The sequence below is a fragment of the Muscardinus avellanarius genome (assembly GCF_963383645.1).
Source record: "Muscardinus avellanarius genome assembly, chromosome: 1".
In the NCBI taxonomy this organism is placed as follows: Eukaryota; Metazoa; Chordata; class Mammalia; order Rodentia; family Gliridae; genus Muscardinus; species Muscardinus avellanarius.
In genome coordinates this window covers 76,769,424-76,789,136 of record NC_137786.1, presented here as the reverse complement: position 1 = coordinate 76,789,136, position 19,713 = coordinate 76,769,424, and the positions used below count along the sequence as shown (strand labels likewise).

General features: G+C 36.1%; 1 protein-coding gene across 1 annotated transcript in view; it reads right to left on the bottom strand.

Moving 5' to 3' along the window:
- The window catches only part of ADGRV1 (adhesion G protein-coupled receptor V1), a gene marked incomplete at both ends in the record, with an annotated part of 566,633 nt that overhangs the window by 527,326 nt on the left and 19,594 nt on the right, over positions 1-19,713 (bottom strand). The window contains 9 exons of the mRNA XM_080707128.1: positions 437-613; positions 6,588-6,917; positions 7,632-7,902; positions 8,224-8,789; positions 11,589-11,702; positions 15,071-15,175; positions 16,630-16,725; positions 18,009-18,158; positions 19,042-19,226. Of these exons, the coding sequence (XP_080563254.1) occupies positions 437-613; positions 6,588-6,917; positions 7,632-7,902; positions 8,224-8,789; positions 11,589-11,702; positions 15,071-15,175; positions 16,630-16,725; positions 18,009-18,158; positions 19,042-19,226 (1,994 nt within the window). The remainder of the gene's footprint in view (positions 1-436; positions 614-6,587; positions 6,918-7,631; positions 7,903-8,223; positions 8,790-11,588; positions 11,703-15,070; positions 15,176-16,629; positions 16,726-18,008; positions 18,159-19,041; positions 19,227-19,713) is intronic.

The following is a 19,713-nucleotide window of genomic DNA, read 5'->3' as shown; positions in this document are numbered from 1 at the left end:
CTACTTAGTGAGGCTTTCAGCAACTTGAGACCCTGTTTCCAAATAAAGTATAAAATAGGTCTGGGAGTAGAGCCCAGAGGTTCTACCCTCAGCACCACACACACACACACACACACAGAGAGAGAGAGAGAGAGAGAGAGAAACAGATTTATGTTTCACTAGAACTGTGTCAAATGTCATGGCTTTATCTGAATGTACTCACATATAGATATTCTACTCTCACCAGGAACAATTAATTCTAATTTTATTCTACTACATATAGTAAAAAAAAAGATAGAGAAATCACACATTCTTAAGTTACTTATATCAAATTACATACATAAATAGTGAAGCTTTTCAAGATCTGTTAAGTCTAAATGCTATATAATAAAAAAAAATGGTGTCTGTACATTAATGCAAACTCATTAGGCCCATCAATGAGAAAGAGCCAACTTACCACTTCCTCAGCGGAGTCTTCTGGCTCATGCAAAATGATCGGAAGACTGCTAATAAAGCCAATTTCTCCATTTGCAATGGCTGGTGTAACCAACAAAGAAATATTTCGGATTTCCCCAAATCTAGGACTTACAGGTGGGATTGGAGGAAGTATGTTCACCAGTGCCACACTTTCCAACTGTAATAAAATCAGTAATTATTGAGCAGATAAGATTATAAATTAAAGAAAATCCTTAAGTAGCATGGGATAACAAAGAAAATAAGGATAAAGGTCACCAATAGCTTGACAATTCCATTCTCCTCCAATCCCATTCCCCATCCTTTTTTAATCTCCTTCACATGTGCCATGAGCCTTTTCTGCTCCCCAGTTATTACTGTTCCACAGGGTTCTTCCTGAATTAATTATCTTATAATTTCATACAATCTCCTTAATAATCTTTGAACCTCTGCTTCATAGTCCAAATAACTATAACCAAGTGCCATTGGATATCACAGGCAGGTCACACACATACACCTTACAGATAGAATGACCAAAGAGAAATCACTTGTCCCTTCTCCTCACTACTACCATCAACAACCAGTACCCCCCACTTGCTCTTCCTTCTTTTCACCAACATCTAACTACTTTTTAAAGCCAAATCCCAGAGAACCATCCTCAGCCCATGCCTCTCTTCTGCAGCCCCATCCTTCCAAGCACCCACTCCCCTTCCCTGCAGTACAATATCCAGTATCAGAGACTCCACTTGTAACTCAATGCATCTTCATGTGTAAAGAGATGCATATGTGACCTATAATGTCCCTGTGATTAGTGAAGATGACACTGGAGTAACTTTGCTCTATGAGTAACTCTTCATCTAAAGAGCCCTCCCTTCCCATTCCCACTAACACAAAAATGTCCACTCTTACAAATCAGCTGAACACCCTTGGGTTCCCTGGGCCCTTCATTTTGTATCTTTCTGAAGCTCTACTGCTTCCCTAATTAAACTAGAATTTAATTATAAACGTTATAATTTCTTATTCATCATCATCTTATGTGTTTCAGACTTTTACTTCCTAACACACCTATAGTATTTAAGGATCTGTATCTTCTCAGGAGTTTTCCCATATGTGACATAGACCTGAAACCACAGCAGGGTGAATAATTGCCAATTCACCCCTCCAACACAAACTGAGCTCTACAGGAATCCTAATAAATCACAAATCTCATGTATCTTACGGACTCAATCTTTTTTTCTTTTCTCTAGTGGTTTCTTTTGTGTCTTTTTTATATTTTTTATTGATGTATTGTAGTTGGATACCTTAATGGAATACAAGATTGTAGAGGCATACATGCACATATCACAATTAGCCCTTACCCAATTCTTACTCCCTTCCCCTTCCCTTCTTCCCATGTTTGGCTTCGTGATTGACTTTGATATGTTTGTTAATGTACATCATGTACGTTAGGGAATTTCCCTATTCCCTGTTTCATCCCCCACAGTTGGGTCATCTTATTTTCTCATCTATGGATTTAATCTTTTCACAATATAAGTTACCAATCCCTCCAGGGTTTGCTTGCGAGGTATAGGAATATAGAATCATTACAGGACTGCAAAGTCATAAGAATTGTAATTTAAAATGCAATTTTAAACTTAATGAAACATCATGTATCTTCCACTCTGCAAAGCCCTCTGTTATGTTTTGCATTGTTTAAATGATGGCACTAAATAAGTGCTAGGAGAGATTTGTGATTTGGGTTGATTTTCCCCCAAAGAACAGAACTGGTACTTATCTCCCATATACTTTTTATGATCAATAGCATACATTTAAAAGGGCAAAGATAAATGCCTTATTAAAATATCACGTATTATTTTGCTTTGAAAAGTAAGTATAGGTGAAAAACATAAAAAAGGCCATATTTAGTTGGGTACTCATTTGAGTAAAAAAAAAATTTAGACTGACTAATTTTGTCAAGTATTGATATACAGATTAAGCCAAGTAAAATAAAACATGATTCCTTAATATGCTGCATTTAAATTATAAAATAAATCAAATGTAAAGATAAATATATAGTTAAAACCATATTATTGACCATCTTTCTCAAGAAAAGGAATATACATACACACACATACACACACTATCCATGTTTCTATATTTATCCTACAAAATAGAATAAAGAATAAATAGATAAAATACAGATGTTTCAATGAAATATAAAAATAAGAATGTACATTGCTTGGAGGCAAGGATTTTCCTAAAATACACTGGCCATGTGTATGTAAACATCTGTCTTCCCGTATGGGCACAAAAGGCTAAACTCTTAGTGCTGTCTAAAATATCAAAGCAAGATACTCAATATATTCCTACTAAAAGCTTTCTAAAAAGAATGGCAGAAAATAAGTGGGGTTTTAGTTTCATTTATTTAAAAAGTTAAAGAGTTAATTCTAGAGATCTTTTTAGAAATACAAATAATACAGAAAATTATTAAATGAACTGATGCAAAGAGAAATGTTGGCTTTGCATCAGCATCGCCTATTTCATAGTCTGTAAGCCTTTTCTGTCTAGATTCCTTCAGCATCTGTTAAATCAGACTACTCCATTCATTCATTAAGAAATGTTCTTTGCTTTCCGATAATTTATTACTGGGACAGCACATTGGTATCCCCATGCTTGCCAAAAGTTGTATCTCAGACTAATGTATTTAGCTCACAGGCTAACTAGAGAATGAGAAGCACATGTGTCAGATTCTCCTTTCTTCAGTTCCATTCAGCTTTCCATGCAGTCTGATGCTTCCTATTCTGGAGTAGCACATTCATTGTGTACTATGGGAAGGACACAACCTTCTCCCCAGCAGTCCTCCAGAGTCCACAGCTGCTTAACCTTAAGGAATTGTGGCAGAGACTAATCACGCCTTTTCTCTCCTAAACAAATGTTGCATTAACTTCACTGTAAGTAAGGCTTTTGTCCTTTAACTGAATAGAGAAGTAAAGAACTAAGTCTGGAATTAGTGCTGCAAGCAACTTTCTAACCCAAGGTCACCAAAAACCAGATATCTCGTCCGTCTTCATTTTTTTTGTTTGTTTCAAGTGTCATCAAAAATGAATTTTGTCATGTTTATAGAGAATACTGAAGTGAAATAGCTATGGCAATATTTGACCTTCTGAAGGTTCTTAATGAAGATTAGTTTACATTGAATTATTAACAGTTACTTTGAAAGAACTATTGGCTAGTTACTTTGAAAGAACTATTGGCTATTTTTAAAAGATTAAAAGTGTCATAAAAATGAGTTCTATTATCTAAGTGCCATGGCACATATCTGTAATCCCAGTACTTGAGAGGCTGAGACTGGAGGATCACAGGTTCAAGACCAGCCTTCACAATGTATCAAGACTCTTAATAACCTAGCAAGACCCTGTTTCAAAATAAAAAGAGCTGTAAGTATAGTGCGGAGGTATAATTCTCCTGGGTTCATTCAACTTCAAAACACTTCTGCATCATTGATTCTCATTCATTTCACAATAGTGCACCTGCCCCCGAATTGCCAGGATGCCCAAGACTCCCTGAAAACAAAAGCAACAGTGTAAAATATTTGTTTCATTTCATTTGTTTTAAACTTATTTTCATATGACTTGTAAACTTTGTGACATGAGAATCACACAGAAGGGAGAAATGAATACGGAGAATACCAGGGGCAAATACACTGAACAGATATTAATGAGAATGTTCTGGAGCCACAGGACACCAAGAGGAGAGAAGACAGACAAAAGCCTTCAAAAATAAAATAAAACACTGTCCATTCAGTCTGAAACTCCTTTGAGCAAGTTATATCCCTAAATGTCAACAGCTGGAATTAGCAGAATTAGCTTTGAAAAAAATAAGTTATGACCCATTTTTTATAAAGGCAAACTTAAGGTCATTTTTCTTAAATTTCTAAACATATGTCTAAGTGTGTTCTGGTGGCAGGGTCTAGTTGTTTCAACTTCTTGTTGAACGAGGCCTTGGTCCCGGCCTGGCCCCTTGCTCGATCCCTCTTCACAGATCCAGACACCCTGCCACCTGGCCAGTCGTCTCACATGACCATTCCACAGCCCAAGGGAGAAAGCAAGCCAACTGTGAATGAAGCTGTGTTCCATGTACCTATCAACCCCAAGAAACCCAGGTGTTCAGCAGAGAGTGGATTATCCTCATAGGAAGTATACAATATAGCAAAGTTATTCCATGTAGAGGAGATCCAGAAAAATAATAAAGGTCAAGATTGTCTATCACTGGAAACAACATGAGGGTAGATGGAAAGGTTTCCCTCTGGGTAGGCACAACTACCTGTCCACCAAGTATCGGCAAATTATTCACCTCCATACCAGGCCTTCAACTAGGCCTCTTGGCCAAGAGTTCGCATAAATGTACAGAGCACAGACATGAGCAAAAGTTTAGCTCAAGACCAGAGTGCTCAGAAAGAAAGCACTGTTCCCCTGAGTGCTGAGTGAGGTGGGATGTAGGACCACTAGGAGAAGTGATGGTATGCTTTCAGAGATAATCGGCGAGTTATCAAAGGGTACATTATTTTCTTACCTTTGAATTTCTCTTCAACAACTCTGGAAGCTAAGCAATACCTTCCAAGTGCAGATGAAGAAATTATTCTAATCTAGAAATGTCTATCAAGCCAAATAATCAATTGTAAAAAGTTTACATTATCAGCTGCTCATAAACACAGGAAGTTTACCTTGCACGTACCCTTTCTCTACGTGTATTTGAAGAAAGATGGATTGCACCAAAACTAAAACATGGTCCAAAAAAGGAAAAGCAGAAAACCAAGAAAATTCAGGGGTTCAGTAAGCATCATCTGAGACAGCAGATAACAGAAGCATAAAGAACAGTTAGTATAGCAAACCTCAACATTCTATGCAGATGGAAGGAGTGCTGGCTGGAAGGCTCAAAGACACAGAGGATGGTGTCCAGAAAGGTGACAGGTAAACCAGATGTGGTGACCCACACCAGTAGTGTCAGTATATGAGAGACTGAGACAGGAGGATCATAAATTCGAGGACAACCTCAACAGCTTAGCAAGACCCTCAGAACTTAGCAAAACCCTATTTCCAAGTAAAATAATAAAAAGGGCTGAGTGTAGCTCATGGGTATATTGGCCCTGGGTGTAATCCCCAGTAACACACACACACACATACACACACACACACACACACACACACACACACACATACACGTAAAGAAAGAAAACAGAAACAGAAACTCCAGAAAAAGCAATAATAAATCACAAAAGTCTAGGTAAAACTATGAAACAAATTTAAATATGACATTATTCAAAGAAATTAATGAAATATGATATTTCATTTGATACATACTTCAAGTGGAAAATGTATGGTGATATAAGATTTTATCTTTATTGGTCCATTTTACCTAGTTTTGTATTAAATTTATTTGAATAATCAAAAAATGAAAATCAAACTCTATTGCTAATTTCTAGTACCAACCATTTTCAAATGCATGGAAAACATAACATCATAAATGAGTGTAGCTATATTAATATCAACATTAAAAATAATATTTAGGTGAACGGATATTGAGGGATAAGAGAGAAAAGATAAAAGGTTATATTTTAGGATACTATTCCTTCTTATTTAATAACTGAAAGTGCAGAGATTTCATCTCCAGATAATTGGTAAATAAGTAGATTATGGGGTATATTAGTTAAAAGAAAAATATTTCATATTTCTTTTTTATTTCTGAAACTCCTTTCCTGTAATACCTTTTGTGAAAACATATTTATTCCACAAACCTCATTTTTGTCACACTGTCCCAAATCAACTAAAAAAAAATCGAGAATCTTTATCTCCTGTCCTCCCCTTACAGATCTGTTAAATAACTCCACCATGTCATCCACTACAATCTAATTTGCATTTTACATCTGATATGCTTTAAATAACACCTGATTAGAATACCAATTTTCATTAATAAATTAATTGAAAAGAACCCTTGTCTTATTCAAATTTATATAACTTGGGAGCAGGCATAGACTTTCTTTGGGCTCCCTAAATAATTTTAAATATCAAAAATAATCTAAAACATAAATGAGAGAAAGATAACTGTTATCTAGCTCCCTTACATAGATAAGTATACTTGCAGTTTAACCAAACTGATTATTTCAATAATTAAAGTACCTGTATTAGAAAGTGGGCCCCATTTTGAAGGAATGCATCATTTCTTATTGGTAATTTCGTGGTAACTTGGGTCTTATGTTCTGGAAACATAAGACTGTTTCTCCTGGATGTGTTCAAGATGCCATCTTTTGCTCGCATAGGGTCCACAACTCCAGCTGGAATGTATAATGCAGAATAAAGCATCCTCAAGTCTCCTTTAGTTCCTCCTAGTCTTGTAAAACTCAAGGATAAATAGCGTTCCCCTGGACTGCTTTCGATCTTCTGGTTTTCCATAGGAAAAAATGTTATTAGGCCATAAACATCATCACTATCCTGAATGTAGAACAAAAGCTGCAGATAAAAAGACAAAACATTAAAGTGTACAATGCTGACATCTGAGGCTATCGACTTGTATATACTCTAGACTCTTTTGAATTGTAATATTTATATATCATATCTAAAATGTAAGAAAGCAAAAACATATCTGAAAACTTTTCTAAATTATAACTTATAAAAATTTTTAAAGAAAATATCAGGGCTAGGAATATAGCTTTGTGGTAGAGCATTTTCTAAAATGCATAAGCCCCTGTGTTTGAACACTAGCAATGAATAAATAAATAAATAAATAAATAAATAAATAAATAAATGTAGAATGTTTATTTACAGAATAGTCAGTGTTGAGCAAGAAAAGCAACTGTCATTTCCAAAGTTGGTATTCTTCCTATCACTCTGTTTTATTGTTGTTGTTGTTGTTGTTTTGTGGTACCATGGGTGGAACCCAGGGGCCTTTCTACCTCCAGGCTACACTCCCAGACCTGTTTTATACTTTATTTGGAAACAGGGTCTCACTAAGTTGCTGAGAGCCTCACTAAGTAGCTGAGGCTGGCTTTGAACATGTGCGATCCTCCTGTCTCAGCCTCCCAAGCGCTGGGATTACAAGCGTGTGCCACCATGCCTGGCTCTGTCACTCTGAACTAAACACAAATTTGATCTCTTTGGTCAAATTCATTGGCTCTTCTGCAATGTAGAAATCTGCACAGGAGTAAGGCACATTAGGGGCTCTACCTCCGCCGGCTCGCTCACTTCAGCACCTCCTTGTATGGTATGAGGCAGAATTGTAAGTAGATAAGCTTCAGCCTCTTCTGGGACATCATCATTAACAATAGTAAGAGGAATTGAGGCCACCATCTGCCCTTGTGTGAAATGGAGAACTCCAGAACTTGGTCTGATATCTGCTGTCACTGGTAAGGAATCGCTGCTGTTGCGCGTCAAAACCCAGTTCACAGAAACATTCCCGTGGGTGCCGCCATTTCTAACCACTGTAATGTCTTCAAATCTAGAATTGTTCAAAAGGAATAGATATTGTCATGTCATCATACATTCTATTTCTCTTAGATAGGGTTTGCCAATGTCAAGTTGGCCATCAGATACTGATAAAAACAGAATTCTTCACAAAAATATCAGTTTTTTCTCATGATGGAGTAGATATGTGCATGTGCCCTAGGAAACTACCATAATATGATTTCATTTACAGTGAAGTCCTAGTAGAGAAAATGATTCACACTCCTAACTGTTTATCATTGTGTCCAACACCACAAAAATTAAATGTAATAATATATTAAAATAATTATAGCAATAACTTTAAAACAAATCATACCTTAATGTTGTATCTTCGTCAATTATAACTGGCCTTTCAAACAAGATACTGTTGAAGGAAAGGACGCCATGAGGTTTGTCATTTGGCTTAATGGTGACTTGTACTATAGAAGGACCTATTAATACGGCATCTCCCTGTAAGGTATCCTTTAGTAACATAATGTGAAATGATTCAGCAATCTCTGGTATTTCATCATCAACTATTTGAAATTTCAGGTGTGCTTCATGAATAAAAGGTGGAAAAACAATTGTTGTGTTTGGCTGAAGATCAATGAAGTCTAAATTTTGCTGGGCATGTGCTGTTGAATTCCCAGTTATAACTGTATATTTGATTGAAACTTCATATTCATCAGATCCAATCAGATTTCCACTGTTATCCTTTCCACGAACCACTGGAATTATGAGTATGTGGTCTTCCTCAGGTACCAAATAAACACTCTGAACAAATCTCACAGGACCATCATTTTTCTTAATAATGATCTCAACTGAATTTCTAGAGGTGTTTATCTCCGCTCCTCCTTCTAAATTTTTCAGGAGAATCAAAAATACTTCATCATTTTCTGGTATCTGGAAAAGGAACACATCAATAAAGCAAAACATCAACAGCTAACAAATATGCAAAAATACAATGTCTAAAAAATGCTGGCAAGGATGTGAAGAAATGGGAACTCTAATACATTGTTGGTGGGATTGCAAAATAGTGCAACCACTTTGGAAAACAGTATGGAGGATCCTCAGAAGAATGGAAACCAACTTACCATATGATCCAGCAATACCACTTCTGGGTGTCTACCCAAAAGAATAGAAACCAAACTATTAAACTAATGTATGCATATCTTTACTCATAGCTGCACAATTCACCATTGGCAAACTATGGAACCAGCCAAGATGTCCATCAACAGATGAATGGATTAAAAAACTGTGGGATATGTACACAATGGAATTTTACTCAGCCATAAAGAAAAACATAATTATGTCATTTACAGGGAAATGGATGAAACTGGAGAATATTATGCTAAGTGAGATTAGTCACAAAAAATAAGAAATCAAATGCCCTTCCCCAATATGGGGAACTAGAAAAAAAATGGATGATAGGAGGAACTCTAGAAAAAGGAGAAACTATAGATGAGCAAATAAGGCAACCCAATTGAGGGGGATGAGAGGGGGAAAGAGGGAAATTCCTTAATGTACATGATGTACCTTAACAAACATATCAAAGTCATATCACTATGTCAAACATGAGAAGGAGGGAGAGGAAGGAAATGGACAGGAACTGGGAAAGGGCTAAATGGGTGATATGTTCACGTATGCCTCTACCATCTTGTACTCCATTAAGATTTACAACTACAGTGCACCAATAATTTTTTTAATTTATAAAAATAACAAAATAAGAAGTCATTATGTTTCAAAGTAATTACATAGAAATGAAAAATCCTTAATTGAAAGGAGCAAACTGAATTTCTTGTCTAAATCTCCATTTACTAAAATATTTTCCCATAGTAAATAATCTAGTTTAGAAAAGAACAAAAAAGTTAATGAAGCAATGGTGTTAAGAGTTAATGAAGTATAGATAAGTCCTTAATTTTGATCAGACTGTAGATAACTATCAAGATTACATAGCAAATATGGATATAAATTCTTATCAATCTGATCAAGTCGGTATCTAAGAATCTGGTAAAGTATATTAAATATGAAAATTATTCATTTTCCACATGTGGATTATTCTGGATTCTCTACATAATTCATAATTGAACAGTAAATATGTAATGCAAATCATATGACTTCCAAAATATACATCATGCTTCTCTAGAAAAGGAGCTATAGGTTACTTTACTACTATGGCAAAATGCTGACATTGTTAAAATGAAAACTTTTTTTATATAACTGCATAAAAATCCTGGGGTCATTTCCCACTGCTATTTGAGCTTATTCACTACAAATTCTGTTTCATAAATTAGAGTTAAAAAATGCAATATTTTACTCCCATCAATAACAATATAACTTAAGTACAGGGACTTATCTCAAAAGAAGTTGATTTGATTAAGATCTTTTAAACTTACAACTAAAATATATAATCAATTATTCCCCCTCCCAGAAATTATAACCTTTTCTATACCCTGAGATCTCAGTATAGGAAGCTTTTGTTGTCGGGTGTGGTGGCAAATACTTGTAATCCCACCATCCAGGAGGCTGAGAGAGGAGGATCATGATTCCCAGACAGCTTCAGTTACTTAGTGGGTCCCTTTGCAACTCAGTAAGACCTTGTTTCAAAATAAAGAATAAAAAATAGTGCTGGGGGAGTAGCTCGGAGGTAGAATGCCCCTGGGTTCCAGCCCCAGTACTGAAAAAAAAAAAAAGTTTTCTTGGCTTCCAGATTTACATATACTAGAATTGTCAATACTAAGCAAATACTGCATTTTACTGCGAAAATGCTTCTTTTCTAATAAAGCTTTCAAATGCATTTCTTTTTTCTGAGATTTTTGTGATTTGGTACATGATTTTGGAAGAGGAATTATTGATTCCCTGTTTTTACTTCTCTGACATTACTTGGATTCTAAGAGTTTTCTCTTGCCTTGCTTATGGGGAACAGTCTTGTACATCATCATTCAAATTCAGTTTTTGTTTGGCAATTAAACTAGTTGAATCATGTATCTAAATTTTTGGTAGCTTCAACCTGAAATGGGAAAAGAAAACTCTTCCTATGACTATGAACATTTAAAAATCTCTAAACAAAAACATCCACTGCAATAGAATTATTTTGTTTTTGCTTTTCTAGTAAAATTGTTATCCTAGGTAAATAACACTATTTCCATTCAAACCTACATTGACCAATAAAAATCAATCATCAGAGCTTGCAAAATACTTCAAATTTTACATTTTGTGTGGTTGTTGGTTAGAGTTAGGTTTGTCAATTTTTAGATGCCCATTTTATTATTGCAGTGCTGGGGATTAAACCCAGGACCTAGTACATGATAAGCAAACACGTTAGAGCTCTACTCTCAGCCTTACATGTACAATTTATTTTGAACTAAATAAGGTAAATATTAACAAACTATATCCTCAAACAGCTCCTTAAAGCCTACTTGGCCAGTGTTATGGCGGCTGCACAAGCCCCTAGCAATAGAATCAGTTGACCATGGACTGAAACCATGAGCCAAAATAAATCTTTTCTCCTTGAAGTTGTTTTTCTCAGGCTTTTTGCCACAGTGGCAAAAAGAAAACACAGCCACAATACAAAAGCTCTCTAAAAGATTATTCTTAAATAATTTCAAATACTGAATTTAAGCTAACACTTTATAGAGATTTCTAACATGTCAATAAACACAGAGTTCTTGTCTCCTCTCTAAGTATTTACCACTGTCCCACCTCATCATCAAGGACTGTCAAGTTATAAGTCACTGTTGCTCTGCCAGGTAGAAAGGAGATATTTCCTCTAACAGGACTCAAATCTTCTTCAGGGGGGTTTGGGCCACCTTCTACCTGCAAAGAAGTACACAGTGCCACCAATCAATATGAAATATTTCACAAGACCAGGAAATCATTTTTGTGATGTCAGCTGACAAAAACCTAAAATTTACTTAAAGATAATTAGCAAAAATTATATGAACCTCTCTGTAAGCCTGCCCTTCTAATTAAGTCAGGGTCTATAATGTAATTATACATCTTCACTATAATTATATTAAGCTATGTGGTTTCTAAAATATTTTTAACTTTTCTCAACACTTATATTAAACCTGAGGGGAAAACTATAAATATTTCTTCTTGCAAGGGAGGGTATTCAAAATAGTGAGTTCCTTCAAGAAATGGAAGCAAGTATCAGTTCCACTACTGGCTGTGTGACCTTAGGCAAGGTATGTTACAACTCCGTGTGGCATTTTCCTCATCTTTAAATGAGCATAATAATACAATTAAGAAAGTGAAGAGAAAGCCTATAAAAAAAGGAGAAAACCTTTGCTAGTTACCCTTATAATTTTAGACTAACATCTAAAATACCTAAAGAACCCAAAATTTAACACCAAAACATGAGCAATTGAACTTAATAGAGAAGAAATACAACTTGCCAACAAATATATAAAAAAACTCCAGCTAGAAAAGCAATCATCAAAAATATAAACAAAAGCCAGGCGTGGGGGGCACATGCTTGTAATCCCAGCATTAGGGAGGCTGAGACTGGAGGATCACAGTTCGCGGACAGCCTCAGCCAGTTAGTGAGCCCTCTGCAACTTAGTGAGACCCTGTTTAAAACATAAAGAATAAAAAATAGGGCAGAGGCTGTAGCTCGGAGGTCAAATGCCCCTGGGTCCCATCCCCAAAAGCACAAAAAAATTATATATATATATGGAGAGAGAGAGAGAGATAGGTAGATAGATATAGATATATATCTATATATAGAGATAGATAGATAGATAGATAGATAAAAACAATAAGCCAGGCATGGTGGCACATGCTTGTAATCCCAGCATTTGGGAGGCTGAAACAGGAGGATCACGGTTTGCAAAGAGCCTTAGCTACTCAGTGAGGCCTTTGCAACTCAGTGAGACTCTGTTTCAAAATAAAGAATATAAAAAATAGAGCTGGGGTGTCACTCGAATGTAGAATGCCCCTGGATTCCATCCCCAGTACCGCAATATACACACACACACACACACACACACACACACACACACACACACACACACACTAAGCAATGCTGTCATGGATGTGGGGAAAAAAAGGAACATTTAAACACTGTTTAGAGGTTATAGTAAATGGAATAGTTTTCTTTATTTCTTTCGTTGTGGATTCATTGCTGGCATAGAGAAAAGCAACTGATTTCTTTAGGTTGAAAAATAAAATAATAGCATTTGCAAGAAGATGGAAGAACTAGAGAACATTATGTTAAGTGAGATTAGTCAAGCACAGAAAGAGAAGGGACATATGTTTTCTCTAATATGTTCAAGCTAGGGAGTAGTGGTAATACCAGAGGGACTCCAGATGATGGAGGGGAAATCTCAGCAAAGCTTAAACGGAAGGATAGGAGAGGAAGAAAGCTGAGGTTGTTCAATGGAGGAGCTACATACGAATATGTGTAAGCATAAATACAACACGATTAACCTGGACGCTCTCTATTGGGGGAGAGGGAAAGGGAGGGGGAAGGGCATGAAGCACAATGTAAATGTACACCACTCTCAATATGTTCCACTTATAAAAAATAAAAATAAATAAATAAATAAACAAATAAATAAAATAAACACTGTTGGTGGCATTGTATATTGTACAGCTTCTACAGAGATCAGTATGGGTCTCCTTAAAAGACTAGGAATGGAACCGCCATATGACCCAGCTATATCACTACTTGGTATCTTTCCAAAAGAATGAAAGTCAAAATACTCTAGTACATGCATATGTGCATACCCATGTTTATAGCAGCACAAGGAAGGCTATGAAACCAATCTAGGTGCCAGTCAACAGATGAATGGATAAAGAATATGTGATATATACACATGATGGAGTTTTACTAAGTCATAAAAAAGAACAAAATTATGTTATTTGCAGTAATAATGGATGGAAGTGGAGAGCAGCATGCCAAACTCAGAAAATGTTCTATTTCAGATGTGGAAGTTGGAGAGAAAATAGAAAGGAAAGGGGACCTTATGGAAATGAGGGGAGAGACTAGTAGAATAGTGGGAGGGGAATAGACAACAGAGGAGCAGAGGGAAAAAGGAGATTTAAGAAAGGAAATAGACTAAATGACGTTACCTGCAAACATAAATTTATCACTATGATCTCACTAGAAGGCATGGGGAGGGAGGGAGTTGGAGGTTGTGCAGGAAAGAAAAGACTATATATGTATATAATAATACATACATGTATAGATGTATCACTTTGAATCTCACTATGGTATACAATTACAACACACTAATAAAAAGTTTTTTTAAAAATTATGTTATATAACACCAAGTAACCTCTCTATTGATGTTATAATTAATAACGAAGATAGAAACTGGCATCAAAAGTTTCTAATACTCTGAGTGTTGAAAATATTTGATCAGTTTCAGACCTTATAAAAACACAAACATTAGTTGTGCTAAAAATGCAAAGGTGAATCTCATAGAACAGCCGGGCAGTTACACAATGGTCAGTAAGCAATAAAATAAATGATTCTAGCAGGACCTGAGAGATGCCCCTCACCCACAGCCTGTCTCATTTATGCCACATCCTGTAACACCCATACATCTTCATGGTGTAGGAAACTTATGAACAGCACCCACCAAGTATCTCTTGAAAAATGGAGTAGACTACATATTAAGTAATTTTCTAGAAACCCAAGTAGTCCATGAATGCTTTTAAAATAGATATCCTTGAAAATGCTCATCATAAAATTTTTATGAATTATACAGAGTTAACATTATTATTATATTTCATGATATATTATTACCCCATATTTGAAATGATGCATTGATTTTTTTTTTTTTTTTTTGATGCTGGGGATTGAATCCAAAACCATTTTCTTCCAAGCTACATCCCCAGCTCTTTTTATTTTTTATTTTAAAACAGGATCTCGCTAAGTTGCCAAGAGTCTTACTAAATTGCTGAGGCTGGCCTCAAATCTGAGATCCTCCTGTCTCAGCTTTCCAAGTAGTAGGATTACAGGCATGTGTCCCTGCAACCAATGAGCACTGTATATTATGTAAACATGATACATGCAAGCAACAAGAAAAAATTATATGAACCATGATATTTATAAATAGAAAAAGTATTTATCTTTTATTAAGTATTTATTAGGTTTATTATACAAAGGGCTCTGAATTTTAAAACTGTAGTCATCTAATGTGGATTCATTTTAAATAATTTCAAAGTAAACTTACCTCGAAAGTCACAGTGACCATTCCATAGGTTCCCTTTTCCCTGATGAGAGTAAGAGGCACGGACTCGTTTCTGCCCCTGGGCTCGCTCACTGTGATTGATGACGGCTTTGGGGAAAAGCAAAGACAATACAGCACTGATTAATCAGAGTTAGGGTGGCGAAAACTTACTTTAGAAATACTAAATTTCATGTGCATGTATGTTACTATTACAATGAAGTACATTATGATGTGAGACTATCATGCACCAATAAAAGTGTAAAAATAAATTAAAATTCAAAAATAAATACTATATTTCTACAGGCAAATCTATATGCATTGCATATCCTTAAGAATATGGTATTCTTAGTATCATAAATTATAGCTAATAAAATGCTGGAAATTTTTTAAATAATACGGAGGTTCTTGTCCTGGTTCCCCCACCAACCATCTGTTCCAAGGAATCTAATAGGTTCTAAGGATTCTAATAGATTCTAAGGAATCTAATAGCTGAAAGATGAAAAATTATAATGTTCTCAGGAGCCCAAGAGGTCTCAGAAGTGAGTTACACCTCCAGATTAATACAGTAACTCAGCGTGACGACCACTCAGCCTTACTGCCCGGCACTCGGTCAGTTAGTGATCAAAAGCTAGACAACTGCTGAAGCTCTTCAGGGCATGATCACTGACACAGAGAATGAGTGACAACGCCAGATGTTGAAACATGCCATAAGGGTAGATGAGGAGGGAGAGGTATAATGCTATAATAAGAGCTAGAATGCTGGCTGTTTCGTTGTAAATTTCACTGTAGGTTTTTCCAGTATTCTTTCAGGAGCCAATGCTTTCTTTAAGTGGAATTTGGGGGAATCCAGCAAAAGGCATTGCATAAACATCGGAGCTAGAGATCAGCAATTGCAGTTACACCTGAGTCAGATAGAATGATCAGCAAAAAGAAATTATGACAAGTGAGGACCATAATCAGAGAAGCCTCCAAAATTTGCAAAAATCTTCAGTAAAACAAATGGGATGTGTACAGAACATGGGACAGAGGTGGCGTTAATGTCAAATTTTGCTTAAGCAAAAAAAAATGATAGGATGCTGCTGCTACCATTATAAAATAATCAAATATTTAATATACCATTGTATGCAAGTTTAGCGAAAAATAAGAGATGCGAAGGTCCGAGGGAATGTGCCAATTGAAGCCTTTATTAGCTGGCCAGCGACAGTACCCTCAGTCTAGAAATCTGTCTAGAGGGACATGCTGAGGCCAGGCAGCAAGAACCTTTTATACTAACAAGGGACCAATCAGATTAACCCAATCACCACGCAAGTTACTGCAAACAAGCCAAGTACAGAAACCAATAAGCTTTATAGCAGGGGGCTAGGGAGGAAACACACAGCTGCTAGCCATCTATGGTTATTACTGAGGCCAACCAGAATGTTGTGGTTAGCTAAATAACAAAAACCACATGTTTTAAACCTTGCACAATCAACTCTATAGTTACAAAATAGTGGAGAAAACAAAATGAAGTTATTCCAATACTGCTATCTAGCTACCATTAGAATCATGAAATTATAACATACCATATCAAATGAAATAATTCCAAATGCATTGTCATTTGATAATATTGTCACAGTAACGGTCCTTGGCCACCCAAGCTTCACACTTGCTGAAGGTTTCTAAAATAAGTCCAAAATTAAATAATAAATTAAATGTTAGAAGAAAACTGGTTAACTTTAGTAGAATTTCTGTTTTCTAGTAATTATTTAGAACATGAATTAAAATAAAAATGTGGCTTTAATAGGCATATTAAGAAAAATATTCAAATTTAAGTCATCATGGTAAACAGGTTTCAAATGAGAGTTTTTTTAAAGCCTATTTTTAGCTGGGTGTGGGTGCACCCACCTATAATCCAAATACTTGGGAACCTGAGACAGGAGAGTCACAGGTTAAAAAAAAAAAAAAACAGCCTTAGCAATTTTTCCAGACCCTTTGCAACTTAGCAAGACCTTACTTCAAAATTTAAAAAATGAAAAGGTCTAGATGTGTATGCCATAAGTAAATAAATAAACAAAATATTAATTATAAATATATAAAATGACTTACAAAAGAGAAACAGTTTCTCTCTCTGTGTGTGTGTGTGTGTGTGTGTGTGTGTGTGTGTGTGTGTGTGTAAGGGGGGGTACTAGGGACTGAATTCAGGGCATTCTACCTCTAATCTACACTCCCAGTCCTTTTTATTTTTTATTTTGAAACAAGGTGTTGCTAAGTTGCTGAGGGTCTAGCTAAATCACCAAGGCTGGCCTCAAACCCACAATCCTCCTGTCTCTGCTTCCCAAGTATTACAGACATAAGCTTCCCAAGGATTACAGACATAAGCCACCATACCTGGCTCTATATAATTATTTCAAGTATCATTTTCACAACAGTGTTAAGCACACTGACAATTATTATTAAAAAACCTCAACACGCTTCAGAAAAATTAACACGAATGGTATTAGCAGTCATTGCCTCATTAATTCTTAAGCTATTCCAGTCCCCCCAGCACATACACTGCTCAGAAGTATTCTGAGTATATTCTAAGACCCAGGTCCCCCTCACACTTCCATGTTTGCTTTTTGTATCCTCCTTTGAACACAAAAGTCATGGTCATTCTTTGTGCATCTACTTATAGAGGAGGAATAAAGAAGAAATAGGTCAAGAGAAAGAGGAGGTTTTCTGGAGCATCTGTCATGGCAATTTCTGAGTCAGATGAATTTCTGAGTCAAACACTGGTGGTAGAGTCTTCTAAAGAGAATTGTCTGAGGGATACCTAGACCATGGGATTCCCCAGGAGATTGTCAGGTCTGACTCATATGAAAATCACTATCAGTTACATCAGCTGGTTTATGCTTAGATAAACTGATTTTAAGTGTTGCAGTATTGCTCTGAGTTTGAGGTTAATTGAGAAAGAAGGACTTGCCTGCAATGTTAAGTGAAAAATGAAAGTTTCATCCGGCTCTGGAAGGTCATCGTCACACACTGCTATGTACGCGGTCCTGTTTGTTTCTTCAGCAGGTATAAAAACTGCAGCATAGGTGTCGAAGAAGTCGCCCGTGTCTTCTCCATACAACTGTTGAACACAAAATATTGGACATTCTTACTTGACACAGAATTAGGACAAGAAAAATAGATGCTAATTGGAGCGACCAAGAGGAAAAGCATTAATCAAGTGGCACTGACATTTACAGCAGTACAAAAACATATGTAGCCGCGAGCGGTGGCGCACGCTTGTAATCCCCGCGCTTGGGAGGCAGAGGCAGGAGGAGCGCACTGGTTGGGAGGCTGACCTGCTGGCTTAAGAGACCCTGTTTCCAAATAAAAAATTATAAAAATAGGTCTGGGAGTGTAGCCCAGAGGTAGAAGGGCTTCTAGGAACCCCATTACCACCACCAAAAAAAAAAAAAATATGTACAAAAAGATATAATATGTACAAAATGCATATATTTTACAAAAACATAAAATATGCACGAGTACTAACAACTGGCGGTACTGGGGTTCCTGGAAGCCCTTCTACCTCCGGGCTACACTTCCAGACCTATTTTTACATTTTTATTTGGAAACAGGGTCTCCTAAGCCAGCACGCGCGGCTGGCTTCAAACCTGCGGGATCCTATCTCTGCCTCCCAAGCGCGGGGATTACAAGCGTGCGCCACCATGCCAGGCTTGATAAGTTTTCTTTCATATGTGGAAATTAGAGAGAACATAGAAAACCAAAGGACTTTAGATAAATGAGAGAGACCAGTAGGATAGCACATGGTTACAGTGGATTACTCTACACACTCATAAGACATATAAATGAAATTGTGTTATCTACAACCCATTTATCATAATGAAACTCGTACTCAAAACCCCAGGCAGTAAAAAAAAAAAAAAAAGCAAACAAACAACTCTTGCCATTGAAACTAAGACATTTCATATCCATTTTGTAAAGATAGAACTATGATACTCTCTTACCGACACAATTGCAGTGACATTTGCCGGCTCTCCTATCCTTTCGATGATAAGACGAATAACTGTAGTACTTGTTTCATTAACAACAAATTCTGTTTGCCCAGCAAACCTTATTTCTGTTTCTCCAAATACAAAAGTGAGGAGTAAAACTGAAAGAAGTTGTATGAGTAAAGATGCAGAGGGCATCCCTACGGAGAAAAAGGAAAAAAAATCTTCATTAACCTCAGTTAATATATTTTCATTACATTTTGTTGTCTACAGATGTAAGTATAAAGTGAAGAGTCAGTTAACAGTTCAAACATAAATACATCAAGTATGAAGCCACCCAACTGGAATGTGTGATGGCAGACGTGAGTGAAAAGTCTTGATCTCTCTTTATGGTTCTCCTTTTGCTTTTGTGATTACTTTTTAAAATTAGCTTCTATATCAATATGGCGCTTTAGGTAAACCTTATTAAATTTAGTTTATTGCAAGACATTAATACTCATACTTAATTTAAGAAAAATTTAAGCAGATAAATGGAAAAACAATTTAAAAGCAGATAAGTAAGGCAATTGCCAAAAGCAAATAAATAGAAAATTAAACTCCATCTTTCCACAGATGAAACTGTAAAATAGCAGCCAAAATTAAAACAGGTGAAGCTAAAGCTTTAACAATGAAGAGATTTCTTCGTTG